The sequence below is a fragment of the Eptatretus burgeri genome, chromosome 16 (genome assembly GCF_056783735.1).
Source record: "Eptatretus burgeri isolate ZD-2024b chromosome 16, Ebu_testis_v1, whole genome shotgun sequence".
In the NCBI taxonomy this organism is placed as follows: Eukaryota; Metazoa; Chordata; class Myxini; order Myxiniformes; family Myxinidae; genus Eptatretus; species Eptatretus burgeri.
In genome coordinates, this window is record NC_140976.1 from 11,313,650 (window position 1) to 11,336,072 (window position 22,423).

The window sequence follows — 22,423 nt, forward strand, 5'->3', positions numbered from 1 at the left end:
TGGAATGTTCCAGAGGAAGTTTTGCACCAAAGGTCATAATCCTTGACCTTTGACCTTTAAAGGTTATGCAAAGGTCAAATTTTCAGAGTTGTTGGAATCGAACCGGGTTTTCGACCTTCTTCGATGAACTAACTCCAGTAAGCTATAGCACGTATCCAGGGCCGGATTTAGGGCAGGGCCCACAGGGCTACGGCCCAGGTCCCTGTGCCTTCCAGGGGCCCCGCGCAAACGCAGAGATTACAAGAAATTCTGCAATTTTCCCCCTTTTGTTTGTTTGTGAAAAAAATCTAGTTCGTTTGTGTAAATGGTCAGTGAATCATGAAACAAATACTCAATATCCCTGTTAATTTGGCATCTGTTTGGTTATGTTTATCATTTATTTTACATCTTTGAACTTACTTTTTTTCCTTTCCACTGATCACAAGAGCGCAATCTTAAGGTCTACCACAGAAATAGGTCACACGAAAAAAGTGAGGGTTTTCCCAATCCCAGCAAGCTGTGGCCGTCTCGATTTCATTCTTGCAAAATTACACGCCCGCCCTGAATCTATGTTTGCTCTGTACTGCGCAGGCGTAAAAGAAGATAAAGGATTCTGTAGGTTTTTAACATCTCGCAAATATATTGTAGCAATTACCACAAAGTGTTCAATAATGCAATCATATCTGCAAAAACGACAAAAAAACACCTTTCTACATTGAGATTTGAGATGATACCATCACGTTTTGGTTTTGCGATTATTTTCTCTGTTCCGTTGTTTTCATCCATAGTGATGTTTCTTGAATATAAACTTTTGTTACTCGTAGTTTCTGAAATACATGTTTTTACACATAAACCGTGGTTTTTTTTCTTTTGCCCAGCCTAGGTTGGTGCATTTATATATGAATACTCTTATAAGCATACATTAAGTAAAAATGGCTGCGGCCCCGAGAGGGCCCCGCGTACCTCGAGGGCCCAGGGCCCCGCAACACATAAATCCGGCCCTGCACCTATCCTGTTTCCTTATTTTAATGTCCACAACATTGTTTTGTGACCTTTAAAGGTTATGCAAAGGTCAAATTTTCAAAGTTGTGGGAATCGAACCGGGTTTTCCACCTTTTTCGACGAACTAGCTCCATTAAGCTATAGCACGTATCCTGTTTCCTTATTTTAATGTCCACAACATTGTTTTGTGACCTTTAAAGGTTATGCAAAGGTCAAATTTTCAAAGTTGTGGGAATCGAACCGGGTTTTCCACCTTTTTCGACGAACTAACTCCAGTAAGCTATAGCACGTATCCTGTTTCCTTATTTTAATGTCCACAACATTGTTTTGGGACCTTTAAAGGTTATGCAAAGGTCAAATTTTGAAAGTTGTTGAACGAAACCGGGTTTTCGACATGTTGCAGCAAATAACCCGTCACTCGTACCACATCATGTTGATCATTTTTATAACTTGGTCAAACATTATCACATTGTCTCATCCTTGACTTCTGAAACAATCTGCATCGTCAAATACCGCTCGTGAACCATCGTCGTCTTCAGACTTGTTGTCCATTATGGATATTAAATCGAACAAGATGACGTAAACAAAGATATAATTAAATAAAGGAAGAGTGCGGAAGTTCTGCCTGTGGCTCTAGATAGACCACACATGAGACGGAGGAGGTGATTCATGGGTTTTTTTTTTAACGATATATTTATTTTTAAGGTGGGGCGAGGTTTGCGAGGAGGGTGTGGCGTTTCCTGGTGAAGCCTTGGAATCGCTCAATTGTCATTAAACCATGGAGATGATCGCGGTCACCCTGTGGCTGTTCGTTAACGTGGGATTGTCGTGCGTGCTGTTGTGGTTGCTGTGCGTACGGCCAAGTGTGAGGACGCGAGGTACGTTCGTGCGGCGAGAGTACGAGGCGGACACACCCGTGCGGTACGTGGGGAAGGACAAGGTGAGTTGGGAGCGAATGTAGTTTCCACAGAACGACGTGGATCTAGAATCTAGATGAGCCGCAGTTACATGACAACCACTCCCGACTCCATGATCTGAGGTGAAACCCATTGATGATGGAGTCCTGTTTGTGTGTCCACGTGTGCAGCCCGCCCTGCGGATCTCCGGACTGAGTCTTCGAGCGTTGTCCTGTCTGCTGAACTCGGTGAGCGCGTCCTCGGGGTTCCTGGACAACGGTGGACGTGACGTGTCGATGTCGAGGAGTCCTGTCCGTGATGATGATGACGATGATGATCACCAGCTGCGCTGTGTTGTTGAACGTTGTTGAACGATCCCGCATTCTGGTGTCGGGTTAAAATCCGTGCGTGTGTTCTTGTTAGACAAGCTTTGTTGGGCTGTGTCGTTTGGTGGTGAGGTGCACATCCTCATCCTCATCCTCATCCTCGTCACGTTCATTGATTACGATGGTGTGAAGTACGTGCGACCCATGTACCAGATGGTCTTCACTGAAACATGTACACTCTCGCTGGAGGAGTTGGAATTGCATTGGGGTCCGTTTGTCTGTCTGTCTGTCTGTCTGTCTGTGTGTCCACACAAACAGCTCACGTAGGAAACAAGCGCCATCTGGTGGTCCCAAGTATTACACGTTATCTTTTTTTTTTTTTCTTTTTTTAGTTTTTTTTTTTGTTTGAAACGACCATCTCCATGAAGTATTTACAATTCGAATATGAGTCCGTCCATAAAGTACATACTAATAAAACCACGTAAACTACTCCTGACGAGGGTCGGCAATCTGATTACTCGGTCTAGTTACCTCCGTCGTCAAAGGGGGACGGAGGTTGTGTTATCATCCCTGTCTGTCTGTCTGTGTCTGTCTGTGAGCAGGATACGTCAAAAAGTTATGGACGGGTTTGGACGAAACTTGGTGGACAAGTTGAGTGTCTGACAAGGACAAATTAATTAGATTTTGGGGAAGATCTGAATCCAAGACAAAAAAAAATTGTGATTCTTCACCATTGTGAGATGTGGCATATATATATATATATATATATATATATAGGGTGGTCGCGAGACTACCTTTAGTCTCAGGTTTTCCTTCCGTCTGTCTGTTTGTATGTAATAGACAGCTCTGCAGGCCAGAGGAGTCGACCAATTTTGATGAAACTTGACTGGTAGGTTCATACCAGGATCTAGTTGAATGCTTTTGAGCACCGTTGCTATGGACACCACAGTTGCCTAGCAACGGGACTTTGAAAAAAAAAAACATTCGAAAACCAAAAATCGGCTTCGACGGTTTTATGCGCACTGTAATGAACCTCTTTGTCAAAAATTTTCAGCCCGATCCGTCAAAAACTGTATGACTAGTATGCAATTATATTACTATACAATATATGCTTTCACCCCAACATTCACGTTGGGATTCCCTAACGTAGGATTAGGGAATCGAACACAAAGGATGAATGGACAGTTGCTCGTCATGTTCCTATATGCAACAACGAACTGCAAAAATGCCATCTGATGTGTTCTCTTATCTACATATTTCAAATTCGCCTTAGTCTAGGGACCACCCATGTCACCTCCTGGCTTGTGTATATATTGTTGTGGATCTCCACCCGTTCGGCGTGCAGAAGACCGCTTTTAACTAATCGCGGCCACGCGCCCACCGGACGGGCAATCCTAGTCGCAGCTTTCGGATCAACGCCGAAATCCAGCTACGGGTGTGTTTTTAACCACACCATAAATCAGCCAACTCTTCTGTCCGCGCGACAGGGTCCGATCGCCGAATTGTCGATTTACCTAAGTATGCGCGCAGTCAGAAATCCTGGGGATTTACACCTCAACGGAGCCTGCACGAAAACGAGCCGTTCTTAAGCAGCTCGTTCCGTTTGCGATTTGCCGAGCTATTGTATATCGCCAAGCCCCATTGGATCCGATTACTTTATCGGCTATTTAAAAGCCAACTAATATTCCGTACGTAATTACAGCAGCTCAATGGAGGAAAGGGACGCAACGAGCAGGTGAACATTTAAACAATGACATTTATTTGTCACACTATGCAGTCAACGAAGCAATGCAGGTATTCCAAACACGAATGCAATGCATTGGATTGGGGGGGGGGGGTAGGGACAAGACACGAGTAAACAAAGACCTACAGCCGTTTGTCTATTTATTATTTGCATGCACTTAACAGTTCTACTTAGCGGACACGGCGCCACAACTTTCATACAAAGAAAACCCCGGAAAGGAAAGGGCAGAACTGGACCCTTAAGCCTTTAATGTTCGCGGAGCTGTGGAGACCGCAAGAGCTCCGAGAGGCCGTGCTGGTTACCTGCCACCCTCGTGGTGACTCGCTGGGCGACCCTCGATGTTTCGCCGTAAACACGGCAACTCGGTTGGTCCAGGCCCCACCGTGCGGCCTGGTGGATTGGCTCTAGCCGACGACGCCTCAGAGGAGCGAACGGGCCTTGCTCTTTTACGAGTTGATGCTCTTTTAAATGCCCACCCGCTCCTCAGCGTTGCTCGGACCGTCTTGGGGCCGGCTGGCGACTTCTCTCCGGCTGTGTCCACTGACCCACAGTTTGGCACGGTACTGCCGGCTTGGCGGCACTCCAGGCTTCGCTGCGCTCCGATGACCCCGACTGCCCTCCACTGGTGGTCGGCGTCTCCTCTCCCCAACTCAACTCAACTCGGCGTCTCTACGCGCCATTTTTATCGCCTCAGAGCTTCACCCCTCCCTTCCCGGCGCGCGGGGGAGGGGGGGGGAATTCCAGGCGTGATCGGCATTTCTCTTTTCGGAGCACTTTGTTCTTTAACCGCCGCCATTGTTCTCTGGTGTTTTTGTTTGTCAAGGATCCATCGTGTTGGGTGGTGGAGATGCTGTTCGTTGGGGGGGGGGGGCGTTGTCTATAGGAACGTTGGTGGTTGTGGAGAAGGTGGTTGTGGTTGAGATGTCATGGTTGGTTGGCGTTTTGGAGAAGGTGGTTGTGGTTGTTGAAGTGGTTGTTTGGCGTTTTAGAGAAGGTGGTTGTGGTGATGTTGTTCAAAATAAAGATAGAAAAGAATAATAGCTGACTCAAAGATCACAGCCCGGTTTCACGAATAAATCCCTTTAGACATCGTTGGGGAAATCTAATCTGAACACACACTTATCGACATAACTGATCTCTGGGAAACCTGAATGGTGTTCTTTGAATTTCCACAACCGTAACAATATATATATATATATATATATATATATATATATATATATATATATATATATATATATATATATATATATATATATATGCTGCTCTTAGAGCACCCTTCTTCTGGACATTTCCATCTGTCTGTCCGCGAAACTTTGGTCAAGTCTAGGGGCTAAACCACTCAACCGATTCCAATGAAGTTTGGTAGGTAGGACCATTATTTCTGGGAATCATGTGCTTTCGAATATGGGACCCTGGGCCCTAGCAACAGCCCTTCAAAGTGGTGAAAAAATCGAAAAAAAATCAAAAAAAAAATCGAAAAATCGAAGTTTACTATACAGTTCTGTGCACAATCTATCTTGCTCCCTTCATGCCAATTTGCAGCCCTAACAAAAAAATATTTGTAGGAGGAGACAGGTTTTGGGCGAGTACATGTCGAACATTGCAGAAACGGTTAATTGCGAATATCTCTAAGAGAAAGAGTCTGATTTTGATGAACCTTGGGTGAAATGTGTACAATGTGGCTAGCATGTACACAAAAATGAATGGTTGCTATGCACACCTCCGTTGCTTAGCAACAGCTAAAATACTTTATTTTACATCGTACACTTATTGTGGACTGTACAAAAAAATCAATACCTCCGAAACTGGACCTCCGAGGGACCTGTTTTTTTTGTGCCCAAGGAGAATGTCTTACAGCATCATAAAAAAATAAAATATTTTGCAAATAGATAAATGCAATTACCAGGGCTGCCATTTGTTGGAGTCTCTTTGGAAACATGCCTGAAATTTCACAAGGCGGGTTTCTGGGCGCAAACTAAGAGGGCTGTGATAATCGTAGTTATTGTGCTAAATTGATTGATAGCATGTACATGAATATCGTCTTGTCGCGTCGACCAGCTTTCCATCTAGAGCAGGGGTCGGGAACGTGTGGCTCGCGAGCCAAGTATGGCTCTTTTGATGATTGCATCTGGCTCGCAGATAAAATTGGAGTTTGAAACTTGGAAAGCCCAATATTTCTCGCAGAAGCTTTACCTATATTTTGAATGGTGTCGTGCTTCATTCACGTGCAGGGCTGAACTTGGCAGAAGGAGAGAAGAAAAAACACCTCCGAATTGTCTGAAGCGGTTTTTGTTTCGTCCAGTCATGCGGCCGACGCGAGTAGTGATTTCGGTTCCTCCAATGACGTGCCGCCGCCGAGACGCGTCACGGAATTCATCTCGACCAATCACGCGCCACCGCTGAGGCGACAGCATCCCAGAGTCGGCCGGCCGCGCCGCACCTCTCGAGTATGTCAGCCCGTGCGCAGGCCAGCCAGACTCACTTGGGTCAACATCTCCCTCTCTCTCATTTGCTCAAAGCGAACCCTTCGACGAAGAAGATGGCGAAAAGAAAAAAAGATGAGGAGTATCGTACATTTCAGGACGAATGGGCCGAAGAATTCGCCTTTGTGGAGAGAGCAGGTTCTGTGGTGTGTCTAATTTGCAATGACAAAATTGCATCGATGAAACGGTCGAATATAAAGCGGCACTTCGACACGCTCCATGCTACCTTTGCATCAAAATACCCTGTGGGAGACAGCAGAAAGAAAGCGTGCCAAGAGCTACTGAGCAGGGTGCAAGCCAGCCAGCAGCAACTCCGCGTATGGACCCGGCAAGGTGACTATAATTCCGCCAGCTTTGCTGGATCTTTAGCAATAGTGAGGAACGGAAAACCATTCACAGATGGCGAGTATGCAAAAACGTTCATGCTGGATGTCGCCAATGAACTTTTTGATGATCTTCCGAACAAAGACAAGATAATCAAACGGATACAAGACATGCCTCTGTCGGCAAGAACTGTTCATGATCGTACCATCATGATGGCAAACCAAGTGGAGGAAACGCAAGTGAAGGACATAAATACAGCGCCGTTCTTTTCCCTGGCTTTGGATGAGTCAACAGACGTAAGCCATTTGTCACAGTTCAGTGTGATTGCAAGATATGCTGCTGGTGATACACTGCGTGAAGAAAGTCTTGCTGTTCTGCCAATAAAAGGGTTTATACACACAAATAATGTGACAAAAATGATTGTGATTTAACTTAATAATACATTGTATGTATGTATTCATTTATTCATTCGTTCATTCCTCCGCTGACTAATTTCAGGTTGTCTGTCTATCCATGATGGGTTTTCGTTCCTGCGGTAACTTAAGAACGGCTGAAGGGATCAAAGCTAAACTCGGTACAAGTATGTATAATGATGTTAAGATTAACTGATTTAGATCATGGAGTCAAGAGGTCGAAGGTCATAGGTCCCATTAGGTAAAAATTCTGTTACTGCGCTAACTTGTGAACCGATGATGGGATTTTGACCAAACTTTGTACAAGTGAATGTTCATGTGCAAAGATGAACTGATTCGATTTTGACATCCACAGGTCAGAGGTCAAGTCAGGTAAAAATGTGATACTTAAGTACAGTTGTAGGGATTTAAATCAAACTTGGTACAAGTATGTATCCTGTAATGATGTAATAATCTGGGCAGAGGCATATCGGGTGATGTCATGACGTCAAGTTATGTCTAGTTCTGTTGCATTTTATATTGTTTCTTTTTTTTGGCAGGGGGGGGTAGGTTTCGGGTGTGAAATGAATAAACACAGACAAAACGTTCACCTTTTGACAAGACCATTTTATAGAAAACAGTCATGAAACATGTCCAATCATTGATCCATGCGCAAGGTGCCTCCAAGTCCTGCAAACATCACTGTGCTCTTCTAGCTCTGATGCTTCAAGGTACCTAAGTCGAATTTGAATCTTTCTGTTTCTGCTGTCACTACCTTTCCCGGGAGACCATTCCATGTTTTAACTACTCTCTGAGTGGAAGACCTTACTGCCATCTTTAGTCCGATTTACTCTCAAGCTCTGGTCCCTGGTCTTGTCACTGCACATTCTACCAAAGAAAAAATAAAAATCTCTTCTGCATTTATGTGTATGGTTATCATTATCTTAAACATCTCTACCATATCTCTTCATAATAATCTCCTTTCTAATGTATAAAGTCCTGTCTCCTTCCATCGCTCCTCATAGCTTCGTCAAGCTAGGCCCTGAATACATCTACTCGCTCTATAGCAGCTATATCCTTCCTCAGATGTGGTGGCCAAAACCAAACACAATGCAGTATTCACATTGAGGAAAATATAATTGCAGTTTGTTTTTATTTTTTCAATTTGGAGAAAAATTAATTCCCAAGAAGAGGTTCTTCAAACAAAGTTGGTAGTTGGTAAGTTGATACAGTGGAAAAGAAAAACAATTTCCAACTGCCTTAAATATATATATATATATATATATATATATATATATATATATATATATATATATAGTTACGGTTCTAGGAACCGTATGCATTCAAACATACAGCTGACCCAAAGTTATGCCGTTAAGTATATGTGTAGACAGATTCCCTCCTCGTGTTTAGTGGGAAATCGAAGGATTGCTTTGCGATGTTTTTTTAGTTAGGGTAATAAATCTTTATATCCCATCCTCCATCACGATCCACTGTCCACGTGCTGTATCCGAAGGCCCATTGGCTGAGGCAAAATCTTCTTTCAGTAGTTCCTTCTTGGCTTCCCCAAACGTACACAGTGTGGCTGCACCGTCATTCACCTTCCCCAAACATGCGTGGAGTGGCCGAAGCCCCGCCCAGAAAGGGCGGACCCATGGGAGCCCCGTCCAATCAGGGCGGACAGTGACGTCAGTTTTTACCAAGGCCCCACCCCGCTGAGGGAGGTTGATGGACTACGAAGGGACCCTCTGAGAGCGCGTTCGTGGGAATTCAGTAAAAAGGCTCAGTTCATTTCTGCATCCGCTCAGGCATTCGTTGGAGTTTTGCTGGAGTCTTGAGTTCGGTGTACGAGGAGGATTGACAGACTGAGAGCTTTTTCATGAGTCTGTGGGTGGTGGTGCATGGCCGTTCTTCATTGGTGGAGTCGATTCCGATAACGACTGAGGACACCCGACCTCGACCGGTTTCTCGCTGGGTCCTGTCCACGATCCTGATCCCCGCCCTGGGACTCCGCTCGGGTTCCTCCGTGGACACGAGCCCCACGCGTGTGACTGCGGGCCGAGCTGCACGACATTGGCTGGTGCCGCACCACGGAGCACCCCTCCCTCCAACTTGCAAGTACCCAGCCGAGCCACGACCCCAGCTCGTCTCTCTCCCTGTCTGCAAGGTTCCTTGAAATTCACCTGGGGTGTGTGTGTGTGTGTGTGTGTGTGTGTGTGTGTGTGTGTGTGTGTGTGTGTGTGTGTGTGTGTGTGTGTGTTTTTTTTGCCGTCTGTTAAGTAGAACTGCATGTGTTTTCAATCATTGTAAGTTTCCTGTATATCCACGATAAGCTTGCTCTGTGTCCTTCTTGCTGTAAATAAAATAATTGTAGAAATGTTCCCAGTTTGTTTCCGTTCTTTCTTTCATTGGTCCAGCATGGTTCGGATCTGAGTTTTAGCCGGGTCTTTGTTCCCGTTAATCTGCTCATCATAGCCAGCACGGCTTTGGAAGTTCCGCTCGACTGTACCCAAACTGGAGTTGGCAGTCGGTAGTTGGAACTCTACAGCAGTCGGTAGAGTGACCCGGTTCGAGCAAGACGTGCCGAGGGCGTGGTTCCCCGGGAGACGACACCGCATGCCTAATTAGGTAAATTGATTCTCGACAAAAAAACCCTACGCTACGCGGTGGAGGTATTGGCGTCCACGGTCGGTTAAGCGACCCGCCGCCTCACGGAGTTATCCGTGAGCAACGGCCTACAATTCCGGGAGTCTGTTGGGAGATGACGTAACTTCCCCCACCTTGTGGTCGTTCTCACCACCGGTCCCTGGCTCGCAACTATATATATATATATATATATATATATATATATATATATATATATATATATATATATATATATATATATATATATATATATATATATATATATATATATATATATAACACCCATGCTCTTCTTGCTGAAGAAGCTGCATAAAGCAACCAAGAAGGCCTACGCAAGGTAAGCACTTGCTTGGGATCCTCATTGGTATGCATTGCTGTCTTTGCTGTCGCTGATGATTCGCCAATAAGTGATGAAACCGGTCCAGCAGCTGATGGGGTGTGTAGCATTGGGATTCTCATGTGTACGATGTGTGAACGTCTTTATAACTGTGGAGGAACTCTGGGAAGGGTTTGAAACAGCAAAGTGCTTACATTGTGTAGGCCTTCTTGGATTGCTTTATGCAGCTTCTTCAGCTGGAAGAGTGTGGGAGGTGTCAATAATATATATATATATATATATATATATATATATATATATATATATATATATATATATATATATATATATATATATACACACACCGGGCGTAGTGGCGTGCGCCTGTAATCCGGCGACTTGGAGGCTTGGGTTGGAGGATCGCTTGAGGACGGGGGATTCTGCACTGGGCAGGGTGTAGAGCAGCCCGGAATCATGGCGAAACCCAAATCCTGATCCCTGTGTCGTAAGAGGCGACCAGGGTTGCGTCAGGAAGGGCATCCGGCGTAAAACCTGTGCCAAATCAGTATGCGGATCATCACGGATGATCCGCTGTGGCGACCCCTAACGGGAGCAGCCGAAAGATGAACAACGTATATATATATATATATATATATATATATATATATATATATATATATATATATATATATATATATATATATATATATATATATATATATATATATATACAGTGTATATAAATAGTTATACAAAAAGCACAATGAGGCCATAAAGCCGTCTGTCAGTCCGTGAAGACGATATTCCCATTAATCACATCCTGTGTGAATGTTCAATGCAGACAACATGAACGTCTATAAATGATGTGCTATTGGAATGTTCCTTTCACAGTGAAGCTGTGTGACTGTCTATTAATTACGTACTGTTTGAATGTCAGTTGTAGACTGCACATACGTCTATATTACGTACTATTGCAATGTACGTTTTGACCATTGAAGACCCTTTTTGTCCCCGAGGACCCAAAAGACCTGTTCGACCATAACACTATTTCGACCACTTACACCCTTTAAACAGATTAGACCGCTTTAACCCTTTGTGATTTCGACCACTTGGACCTTCTTGTATCACAAATAAATATAATATCACCAATATTAACCCTCTGGAGCCCCAGGGGTTATTTTTTTTGTTCACCCAGAACATTTCGTGGGCTCTAGAGGGTTAAGCCTGGTGTTGGCTTAGTGGTTAGGGTGGTGGCTTGGGATCCTAGGGTCCTGAGTTCAAGCCCCGTTGGCTGCTGAATTAATATATGCACCAGGAGGTTGACTCAGCCTGTCATCCTTCCGAGGCCGGCAAAATGAGTACCAGTGTACTGGTAAGGGGGACACTGCATCAGCGGCATAGCCGCGTCCCAACCAATGATGCAACCAGCAGTCATAGGCTGCACTCGATAGAGAGATCACCAATATTACAAATAAATTTGATTGATGATTGTAAATCATAGCACAGCAACCGTGATGTCGATCTCTGCAAGGACGTGTGGAGAGGTGAGCATCGCGAGCCGTTCCACGTTAATTTCTTTTTTTTTTTTTAATTTATAAATATACTTACTAGTTGTATTATTTTATTTTTTTCAAGGAATGGTTTGTGTACAGGTTATGAATTCTGACCATCCTTCCTGTACTATAACACTACCTGATGCTCCAACTTCAACTATTCATACTGACAAGTACACACCGATGCTGATAGGACCTACAGGTTGTTCTCCCCTTCCATTATGTGACAGAAAATGGAGCTTCATTCCTGCTTTTATCCTCAAAGTGTATTTTTAGATCTCCTTTCTATTGGTGCTTGTGTTAATCCTTTTCATACTACTCATCTGTAATTTTGCTCACTCCATTATCTGGCAACCTGCTCCACATATACCGACCACAGTTGCCCTTTTCCCACTGAAAGCGTGCTGTGTGTGCCGTGTGGAATCCTCCTGTGTGTGTTTGTGAGATTTCACTTTTATCTTTTCCTCCTCATTCTTAATGTTTGTCTCCTGCTGTGTACATCAGCATTTGGCAGGGCAGTGAGGCCCAGGATGTGGTCATTTGGTTTGCTAAAAGCGCATGGTATGGCAAAAAACAACAATACAACTCGTTTCACTGTGTTTTCGTTCTCTTCATCTCGCACTGTGCATTGGGCTCCTGTCCTCCCACTATCACTTCAAAAAGTCTTCTCAAAAACCCAATAATGCTTCAAATATGATATATATATACATATATATATATACATAAGATATATATACATAAGATATATATATATATATATATATATATATATATACATAAGATACAAGTTTGAGGCAGTTGAAATTGTTGTTTTTCTTTTCCACAGAATGAAATAAAAAGAGTAGAACAGACTACAGTACCAACTTTGTTTGAAGAACCTCTTCTTGGAGAATTTTATTTTATTTATTTATATATATATATATATATATATATATATATATATATATATATATATATATATATATATATATATATATATATATATATATATCTTCTTCTTTCGGCTGCTCCCGTTTGGGGTCGCCACAGCGGATCATCCGTATGATCTGCATAGTGATTTGGCACATGTTTTACGCCGGATGCCCTTCCTGACGCAACCCTGGTCGCCTATTACGACACAGGGATATGGTAGACCTATTTTAACCAGGGTATACACCGGCCCAGTACACTGGTACTCATTTCGCCGACCTCGGAAGGATGACAGGCTGAGTCAACCCCCTGGTGTATTAATTCAGTGGCCCAACGGGGCTTGAACTCAGGACCTTTTGGATCCCAAGCCGCTGCCCTAACCACTGCGCCAACACCAGGATATATATATATATATATATATATATATATATATATATATATATATATATATATATATATATATATATATATATATATATATATATATATATATATATATATATATATATATATATATATATATATATATATATATATATATATATATATAATATTTATTTTTGTAGGTGCTCCAAGAGCAATCGCAGACCCTCGCCAGGGCTAGTATTGTGTACGTGTGGTGCGTGGACGATGCATTGATGGCGTAGGTTCGTTCATACAGCGGAGCAGCACACCTTGTCGGGGTTTTTTGTATCGACTCGCAGGGTACCCGACACTGACGGTTTTGTTTGCATGTCACCTCAAATGAGTGTATTGGTAGAAACGGGAATTAAGTGTAAATATTCAATGTGCATGCCTGGTGTTTGCTTAATGGTTTGGGTGGTGGACTTGGAATCCTATGATCCTGAGTTCAAATCCCACTCAACTGTTGAATTAATACCAGGTGGGGTTGACTCTGCCTGTCATCCTTCCGAGGTCGGCAAAATGAGTGCCAGCTTGCTGGTATACTGTGTCGGAGTGGCGACCCGTCCAGGATTGTTCCCGATAGCCAAGGAAACTGCTTAGGCAACACCGACGCTCTGCACGGAGTATGGATTCAGTGTGCAGATATCGCAGTAGATGGAGTTGGTAACCTTGGCAACCTCGTTTCTTTCCACCAAGGAAGATTTCCAATCCAAGCTTGTTGTACCTCTGAGTGTGAGTGTGATATGAAAGCTTGGATGGGAAACAAATTTCGGCACGTTTTGGCCCTCCTGCCATCATTTCCTTTGATTTCAACATTGTTGGTATCAAATGACTCGTGTTCTTCTTGTTTGTTGTCTCTTTCTGACCTGGACCGCAGTTATTTGGAGAAAATGTACTCTTACCTTTGTTTATCAGGTAAGTTTGCTTTACAACTATTTATCTTTCAATTTTTCTCTTGTAATGGTGTTTGAATATTTAATGTTAAAAAAAAAAAGTGAAACTTTTTCTCGTTTAATCTGTGGACTTTTTGGCATGGCCAGGATTGCTGGGCTCCACAGACTGCGCAACCTCATCCTTCCAGATGAGCCAACCTTCGTCCCTGCTGTGGAGTTGGAGGGTGCATCTGCTCAAACCGAGAGTGGGCCTGACCAAGCTGAAAACCTGCTTGACCTCAAGTGAGAAGAACTGAATGGTTATCTTGCCAAAACGAAGTTTTTGCAAGATATGTAAGTCAGCTTGTATGTTTTTTTTTGTTTGTTTGTTTGTTTGTTTGTCTGTAATCATGTGTAAAAAATTCTGCAGAGCACAGTTATCATTGGAAATTTTTGTAACTTCGCATATCAGAGGCCTATAGAGGTCCCTTTCAGTGCACAAAATTTTGAAGGTCAAAGGTCAAAGGTCAAGGTCACTTTGTCGCAAATCAGGGGAGTCGACGAAACCCTTATTTTTTGAGTAATTTTGATCGGATCATCTTCAAACTTCATGGGAATATAGTTCATGGTCTGGCGCTCAGCTGTTTAATTTTTGGTGGCGATTGGCCTTGACCTTCATGCTTAACGCCTAAGGTCAAACATATTTGACCCCAAGGTCAAATTTTCAAGTTTTAGGAACCATATCGTGTAGTAGCTCAAATTGAACACCTCGATGAGTGCTTTCTTGATATGTCAAGCTTGAGACATTATGATGTCATTTGGTGACGTTATGAGGCAAACGCATATTTTTCATGGTTACTCTGTAGAACGATTCTCATCGGAATCTCTCGTAGGCAGATATTCCTCAAGGAGTCGCTCCTGGTTTTTGTTGTCTGTCTGTCCATTAATTTCACATCGATATGTCTATCCAGTAAAACAAATTGCAAGTTGTATTGTTAGTTCACCTGGAATGTAGTTCCGGATAGCTTATGGGATGGCCCGTCGTCGGTTCGTCCGTAAACACTTGCAACTTCTCTGAAACTACACACACAATTTTGAGGAAACTTGACCACAACCTTCCTCACGTGGTCTGTACCAAAGTTTGTTCACCCCATTAAAAAAATATCACAATCTGAAGAGGTTTATGGGAGTTGCCCCCCAAAATAGGTATTTTCCATGACGTTGGTTCATTGGTACATTTATAAGCCTGGTGTTGGCTTGGGATCTTAGGGTCCTGAGTTTGAGCTCCAACCACCGTTGAATTAGCACCAGGTGGGGTTGACTCGGCCTGTCATCCTTCTGAGGTTAGCGAAATGAGTCCCAGTGCACTGGTATCGGGGCACAGCATCAGCGGTATAGTCGCGCCCCAACAAGATAATAGCTACCCGGCAGTCAAGCTGTGATACGCAAGAAGAAGAAAATGATGAATAGTACATTTTGGTGATTCCGTCCCAGATCGATTTCCTCCTCGGTATCATTATCCTACCAGGTAAGCAGATGCAGAGGCAGCAGCAAACTCTCACTTGTGAAGTTGCAATGTCACGTCCTCAACGTTGATTGGTTGAGAGAAAGAAAGAATGGGATTACCTGATTGGTGGGAACCATGGAGCATCATGAATAATGAGTAGGCAGAGACGAATCATCAAAAAAACCGGCAGAAACATAATGCTAATTACCTGAGGGCTAGTGGTGAGGGGAGGGGGGGGGGTGAGGGACTCAAAGATCTGCTCCACAATTTCAGCATGAGGTTTCATGATGACTCAACGTTGACTACAGTCCAGTTGTCACACAGTCAAGCCATCATAGTCAAAATAGATATAACGTCCGGACAAATTATTTATGTCTACAAAGAATAGTGTTGGTTGACCTGATGAATGTGGCCTCCATTGCACGAAGATGAGCGAAACTGCATCCTCTACTCGGGATTTTAAACCAGCCGATACGATATTGCTCTGCACACTGAGGATTATTCAGTGAATGGTAACCGATTGCAGAGGCACAGGGAATAGTTGTCGTACGATGTACATTCTTACAAGCCTGAGTTGGTTGTTCCTGTTCGGTTGACTGACCCCGTCTGATCCCCAAAGGGACGTGGTGTTCAATGCGATCCTTCCATCTCAAAGATGTGCGGCCCACATACCTCGCATCACACTGGCACTGAAATTCGTCAATATTGTTATTTATATGAGAGGCGGGCAGAACATCTTTTTTGGACTGGCGGAAGCAACCAGCGGGTGGTGAAAATCACTCATGGTTGAACAGCAATAGTAAGAATGGGACACCGTCTGTTTGATCTGGTTTACAAACCGTTGAGATTCTTTGCCTTTCCAAGGTAGATGTAGGTGTGCAGGACATTTACCAGGTCTGATTGATAGCATTCTTTGGTGGGTTCTGGAATATCTATTGATAATCTGTTCAGGATACCCATTATCAAGAAGAATCGTCATGATGGTCTCAATTTCAGCATGAGGTTCATCTGTGGAGCAGATGCTTCTTGCTCTGTTGACCAAGATACCAATCAATCCAATCTTCTTGACAGACAGAAATCCCACTGGAAATCCACACTTGTTCTGTTAACTTGTTTGTTTTTTTAATCTTCACTGCTCTTCTTTGTTCCTGGTATGTATCATTTGCTGTTCCAACATGAAAAATGTTGATCATTCAGTAGATTCATTTTTGTGCTTTGGGCTACCAAGTAGTGTAGTTCTGCACTGATGCTGTTTCTTGGAATCTTAAAAAGATCTTTCCAAGTTGTGTTTTTAACTTTATCAGGTATTGTTGTAAAATAAATGAATAAATAGGAATTCTCCTGCATGAGCCCTTGTTTTTTTTTATTACTTAGATTTCGTAAGTATATTGATGACTTCCGTCCTCTGTTTGTGTGTTTGTTTGTCGGCACGATAACTCGAGAACGGAAGAAGCTACCAATGTCAAATTACACCACGTGATTCAGGAGGGTGATGGCTTGCGCTGATTAGATTTTGGTCAAAATCGGTCAAAGGTCAAGGTCACAGTGAGGTCAAACATTCGATTTTTTGATGGTTTGGTACAGAATCATCGTAGAAACTTCTGGTTTGCGTCGCTACCTTCTCTAGACACAGCTTTTATTAGACAAGGTCAGAGGTCAAGTTGATGATTTCGTAAGTACCAGTCTATGACTGCTTGTTTATTAATGAATTTATTTATTTCAAGTCGACCTCAGTTAATTTTTCTTGTGCTCAACATTGTTGTCACCTATTTTGACAATTTTTCGTCATAGTTCTGCTGTTTTGTTTACAATAATAAGCTTTGTGATAAAAGCATATTTGGGCAAAAAATTTACAAGTAAATGAAAACAAAACTAACATACCATTAATGAGTAAGTTTGCACATCATGTTGCTTCCTACACCACTGATGCTTTACTATGTAAATGTATGCAGGCAAAACGTAAGCTTTAAAACACAAGGTACATACTCGAGAGAAATCGTTGGCACGTCATCGCAGATCCCCCACACTTTCCACCTGAAGCAAAGTTGAAAGATGATTAAAAGTTCCACCAGGAATGACCGACCCAATATCAAGTTTTGAGTTTTAAATTATTTTTTTCTCTCTGTTTTGACCTCTGTGACCCGAAGTCCGGCACCTACGGCATGGACCGGGGCTCAAATCCCCCCCAAAAAATCATTAATATTTCTTGCGTCTCCAAATATTGATTGCATACACAGTTTCATTAAAAAATAAATGTTTTAAAATGTGACCCTGATTGCATTATTGGGTTTTTGGGTAGGGCTAAAATGATACTACTCTCACATGCTCTTGCCATGTGGTGATCATGACTACCAAGTTTGGTGAACGTCTGCACAATTGTTGAGGAGATCGGATGATAGACCGACAGACAGAGCCGATTACAATATCCCCCTTCCCCCTCCCTCACCCCTCCCCAACCTTTTGTTTTCAAAAAAAATTGGGGATAATGATCATCTGCATCTGACAGCACCAGTCATAGTATCCTCCGAACGATGACCAGATCAGTTATTCAGCCAACTTGAGTGTGAATGTCTGCCCATACATCAGGCTTCTCTCACCTAACTGATAACGTTGAGTAAATCGTTCTCCACCTGTCTCCAGATTCGAGCATGCTCATCGTTGAAGTCTACGCTAAATATCGACACTGAAAAGAATATGGCACCAACGGGTCACTATCCTGTTGTGATGTGCTTCCCGTTGCTTTCACTGCTGTCGATGGTGCTGTGACTGAGGGATGTGGAGCAGCGGTCTTCTAGATTTGGTCCCACTCGTATGAAGCATGTTCCAAATTGTCTCGGTCATCAAGCGTTGATGGTTGGTTTAGGTCTTTGCTGGTCATTCTGCAGCGATCATGCTGTGGAAAAGTGGTTCCTCTGCCAAAGGTGACGAAATAATGATTCTCACAAGAGGTTGTAAACCCTTGAGCAACCCGAACAAGGTCTATCGGTGGATTGTCCAGTCAAGCCATTGTCAATACCCGAGAAACGACGCTGCATTGAACATTGTACTGGGAAGGAATGACAATTTGAGTCTTGTCTGTTTGACTCTTCCGATAGTGCGAGACAACTTGTATGGTGTTAAATGACACCTGTTCATTCCAAAACTGGCTTGGACCGTCTGGGGGGCTATTTGTAGGTAGGATATTTTTGTAGGTCATGTGCAGACATGAGCGCATGTTCTGTGGGATATGTGAATTTCAAGGAACACCCAGTTCAGGTGACTAATTGTGTAACGCCGTGCGGTGCAATGTGCAATCCGGTGCTTGAGTTTTTCTTTCGATAGCTATGGTTTGCAAATGTGCGATGAATAAATTTCCAAACTGTGAATCCCTTGTTTATTCTTTTTAAAAATAGTCTCAAAGGGGGGCTGACGGTTGTTTCCCCAATAGGGATGAAAATGAGGGATTAGGGGGAAGGGGCCATGGCGTCCGTCCCTGAAGTGGTACTGTCATGGGGAGCACAACTTGGGTGAACGGCATGGTCCTTGTGTTTCATGAAGAGTTTGGTCTTCATCTGGCCGTCGGTTTCTGAGAAGATTTTGAAATAGATTACCTGAATTTTAGGTGAAACCCCCTTTTTCAGCCTCGGTCATAGTTTTGTGGAAAATATGTTTTATTGAAAATGGGGGATTCGGAGAAGGGTCCCATGATGTCCTCCTTTCCGGGTAAGACACGGCCATGAGGAGCACAGCTTCACGTGAGGGCATGATCCTGATGCCTCGTTGCGAGTTTGGTCTGGATCTATCTGGCACATTCTGAGAAGATTTAAAAAAATAAAATACCAATATCTGTGGCAAAACTCTCCTTTTACCCACTTTATAGGTGGTGCATGCAGATGGGGAGCACAACCGCATGAGACCTTGTTGTCCTGTTGCATCGTACCAAATTTGGTCCATATCGGTCGGATAGTTTGTGAGATGATTTAGTTGAATGTTGATGGACGGCCGGACACCGGGACCCACTCTGAGCTTATGTCGGAGAAATTACCCCAAAATGACTTGGTTTGTCTGTTTAGTTGTATCTATTTGGAAAGGTGTGGTTCTTCTTTTTGTAATTATTATTATTTTTTCTCCATATGGAGCTCGTCAATGTAAATGAGTTTAAAATCGCTGGATCGGACATTTTGTTTCCGTTTTCAGAGCAGAGTGCTGTGACCCATTGCTTCAATCTTATTCTTTCATGGCCACTATTATTCCCACTTAAATGGGGTTGGCCGGGGGGCGGGGGTGGGGAGGGGGAGCTTCGCCCAAGTCTTTCACGAACCGGCTGTCTCGCCTTGACTTTTGACTAGGTAGTCAGGGAAGGAATTTGTAATTTGTTCAGGGTATCAGATCGCTCGCTTACATTTCGCAAAGGACACCATGGGATCTTAAACATCCACCGACTAGTGGCGGCAGACAGGATTCCCAGTTTAACGTCCATCCGAGGGATGGCACACACATTGATCAATAACACAACCTGTGAAACACTGTGATGACAGTTTACAGCTGAGTCGGGATTCAAACCCAGGCAAGACATCTTAGAGGTGAGTGTGCATACCTCTGGGGCCGAGGCCATCCTGCCAACCCTACTCTGCTTAAATAAATAAATAAATAAATCGTAAGTGTTCACTGATCAGTAGGTAATGTGACAACCCTGCAAACACATTTGTCAATATTGGAATAATACCAAATAGCGTAAACCTTTAAACGCACAACAGGTCAAATTGGTCGATGTCGGAACGGGAATGTTTGATTTTCATTTGAATTGTGATTAAAATGGATTTGTTTCAAGATTCTTGAAGGAAATCGATGTTACACCATCACACGTTGGGTCGGTAATACATCATGAGAATATCAGCCGTTGTCAGTTTTTACTGCTTATCCAAACTACACCGATCAATTGTTTGTTCTTGCGTTTCCTCGCAGAGAGGCAGATCATCATGGATTTGCCTTCAAAGGCATCTCGTGCTTCGTGAAAGCGTACAGGTTGGTCGGTCACCTTGGACCTCATTCGTTTTTGTTTTGTTTTTTTTGTTTGTTTGTTTGTTTGTTTTTCCTCACGGCTTAATGTTTGGCTTTTCATTAGTTCATGGGTCCTGAACGGTTTGATCCACATTGTGCAGCTTGATTTGTGCTATTTTTGATGATCGTTCAAACCTGTTCACTGTCGTTATGTTCTGTTGTGGAGAAACATATAACTGAGCCCTTAATAATTCAGGTCGGGGGTGGTGACCCCTGGGGAGGTGGCGGAGCATATTCTGCAGGCGATGCGTAAGGCTGAAGCGTACGACCCCCCTCTGTGTGCCATTGTGCAGTCCAGTGAAACGGAAGTACGCAAGGTAAGCCCCACCAACCTGCTTTATTTAAAGTGGTGTGGAGGGATCGGGAGGGAAAGGAGGGAAGGGAGAGTTATCCTGTCTCTTCCAGATAATTCTAAATATATATATATATATATATATATATATATATATATATATATATATATATATATATATATATATATATATATATGTCGTCTTTGTCCATGGCACGAGATGAATGAAGGCTGTATTTATTTGCTTTGTTACTTGCTATCTTTCACACCTGGTATTCTCAAATTGGCCCACCTGCCCATGTACCAGGAGGTGTGTGGCGTGCGTGCGTGCGTTATTTATTTTAATTTTGAGCTTTTGTCATCAAATTTTCATCAAACCCTAATGAGCATATGGAGAAGAATAATTAACAATCAGGGCATAGTCACAATGAGTAAAAATGGGCCTCATTAGCCCACCCGCCACTGCGCAGCGTGAGCCAGCTTGGTTTTGTAAACGCTTCTGTTTGTTTGTTTGTTTATTTACCATTTGAGCTTAAGTGAGTCTGTCCAAGCCATAACGTTTTTACCATTTTAGATTATCATCAAATTTTCAACAAGCCCTTATGAGAACAAGGAGAATACCAATAAATACAATTGACTTTTTCTTTTTAACCTCTGCCATCGAAGATGGACAGAGGTTACTGTTTTCACCCCTGTCTATTTGTTTGTTTGTTTGTTTGTGAACAGTATTAGGAAAAGAACTCCTGGACGGATTTCAACGAAACTTGGTGGGGGGATTAGGTATGGTCCAAGGATCATGCCATTAGATTTTGGACTTGGTCCAAAAAAAAAACTTAGAAAATTTTGCACCTTTTTATCAAAACAATTTCGAGTTTATTTCAAAAATATTTGAATTTTTTTTTTGCATTTCTACATGTTTTAAGTGATTTCCAACCCCCCAAAAAAATTGTTGCAGAAAAAAAAAAATTTTGCAACTTTTTTTGGGCATTTCTGCATGCGCGTCGATCTAGTTTAGTTTATTCAATCATGGTTCAGTAGAGTCTGATCCGTTTTGACCTACAATGAATAGGATATCAGGTTCACTTAAGTGACCCAGCAGTATTGGCGGCGGAGGTTTTGCACTCTACCGAGTGCTCCCCCTCTAGTTTTTATTTTGTATTTTTCAGCTGGTGTTTTCATCAAGTTTAGTTTGAGTTCAAAGCGGGCACGCATGGGCTTTTCATTTTGATATGCTTTCTAGTATTTAATAATTAATCCTTATTTTTGTGATGATTACAGCACTTAAATGCAATGCCAAACCTTCTGCCTATAAATCTATGATTAAAAATGGATGAGAAATGGGTTTCTATTTTTCTTGTAGATGGCTGCTGCAGCCACACAGCGGTATCAGGCTGGAAAGCCTTTGTCGGTGTTGGATGGCGTGCCGGTCTGCGTTAAGGAGCATTATCGAGTGGTGAGTGTGCCAAACATGATCTCTGTGCAGCTTGGGCAACTCATGTGGGACTGTGTATGTGCACTATGATTGTAGCATTTTCATGCCAAGCTAACTTTCTGAGAATGCAGCTATTCCTGAACCAATTCTCAGGGTATGATGCTTCTATCTCACTGCAGGCAAGTCTGTCTTTTGCCAAGTGTCTTTTGGTGTTTTACTTGCTGCAAGGACTAAGGCTCATTGAAGAGGCGAACGACAAAGGGGTGATGTTGACACTGATGGTACAAGATGGAATGGGCATA

At 43.0% G+C, this 22,423-nt stretch overlaps 1 protein-coding gene across 5 annotated transcripts in view; it reads left to right on the forward strand.

The window, feature by feature from the left end:
• The first annotated feature begins 1,673 nt into the window (after positions 1-1,673).
• The window catches only part of LOC147010515 (uncharacterized), a 77,110-nt gene continuing 56,360 nt past the window's right edge, over positions 1,674-22,423 (forward strand). For all 5 annotated transcript variants that reach the window (XM_085859431.1, XM_085859427.1, XM_085859430.1 and 2 more), the window contains exons 1-7: positions 1,674-1,921; positions 2,069-2,125; positions 13,856-13,893; positions 14,019-14,153; positions 20,302-20,361; positions 20,594-20,714; positions 22,050-22,142. In XM_085859431.1, coding sequence (XP_085715557.1) covers positions 1,760-1,921; positions 2,069-2,125; positions 13,856-13,893; positions 14,019-14,153; positions 20,302-20,361; positions 20,594-20,714; positions 22,050-22,142 — 666 coding nt within the window. In that variant the 5' untranslated portion in view covers positions 1,674-1,759. The remainder of the gene's footprint in view (positions 1,922-2,068; positions 2,126-13,855; positions 13,894-14,018; positions 14,154-20,301; positions 20,362-20,593; positions 20,715-22,049; positions 22,143-22,423) is intronic.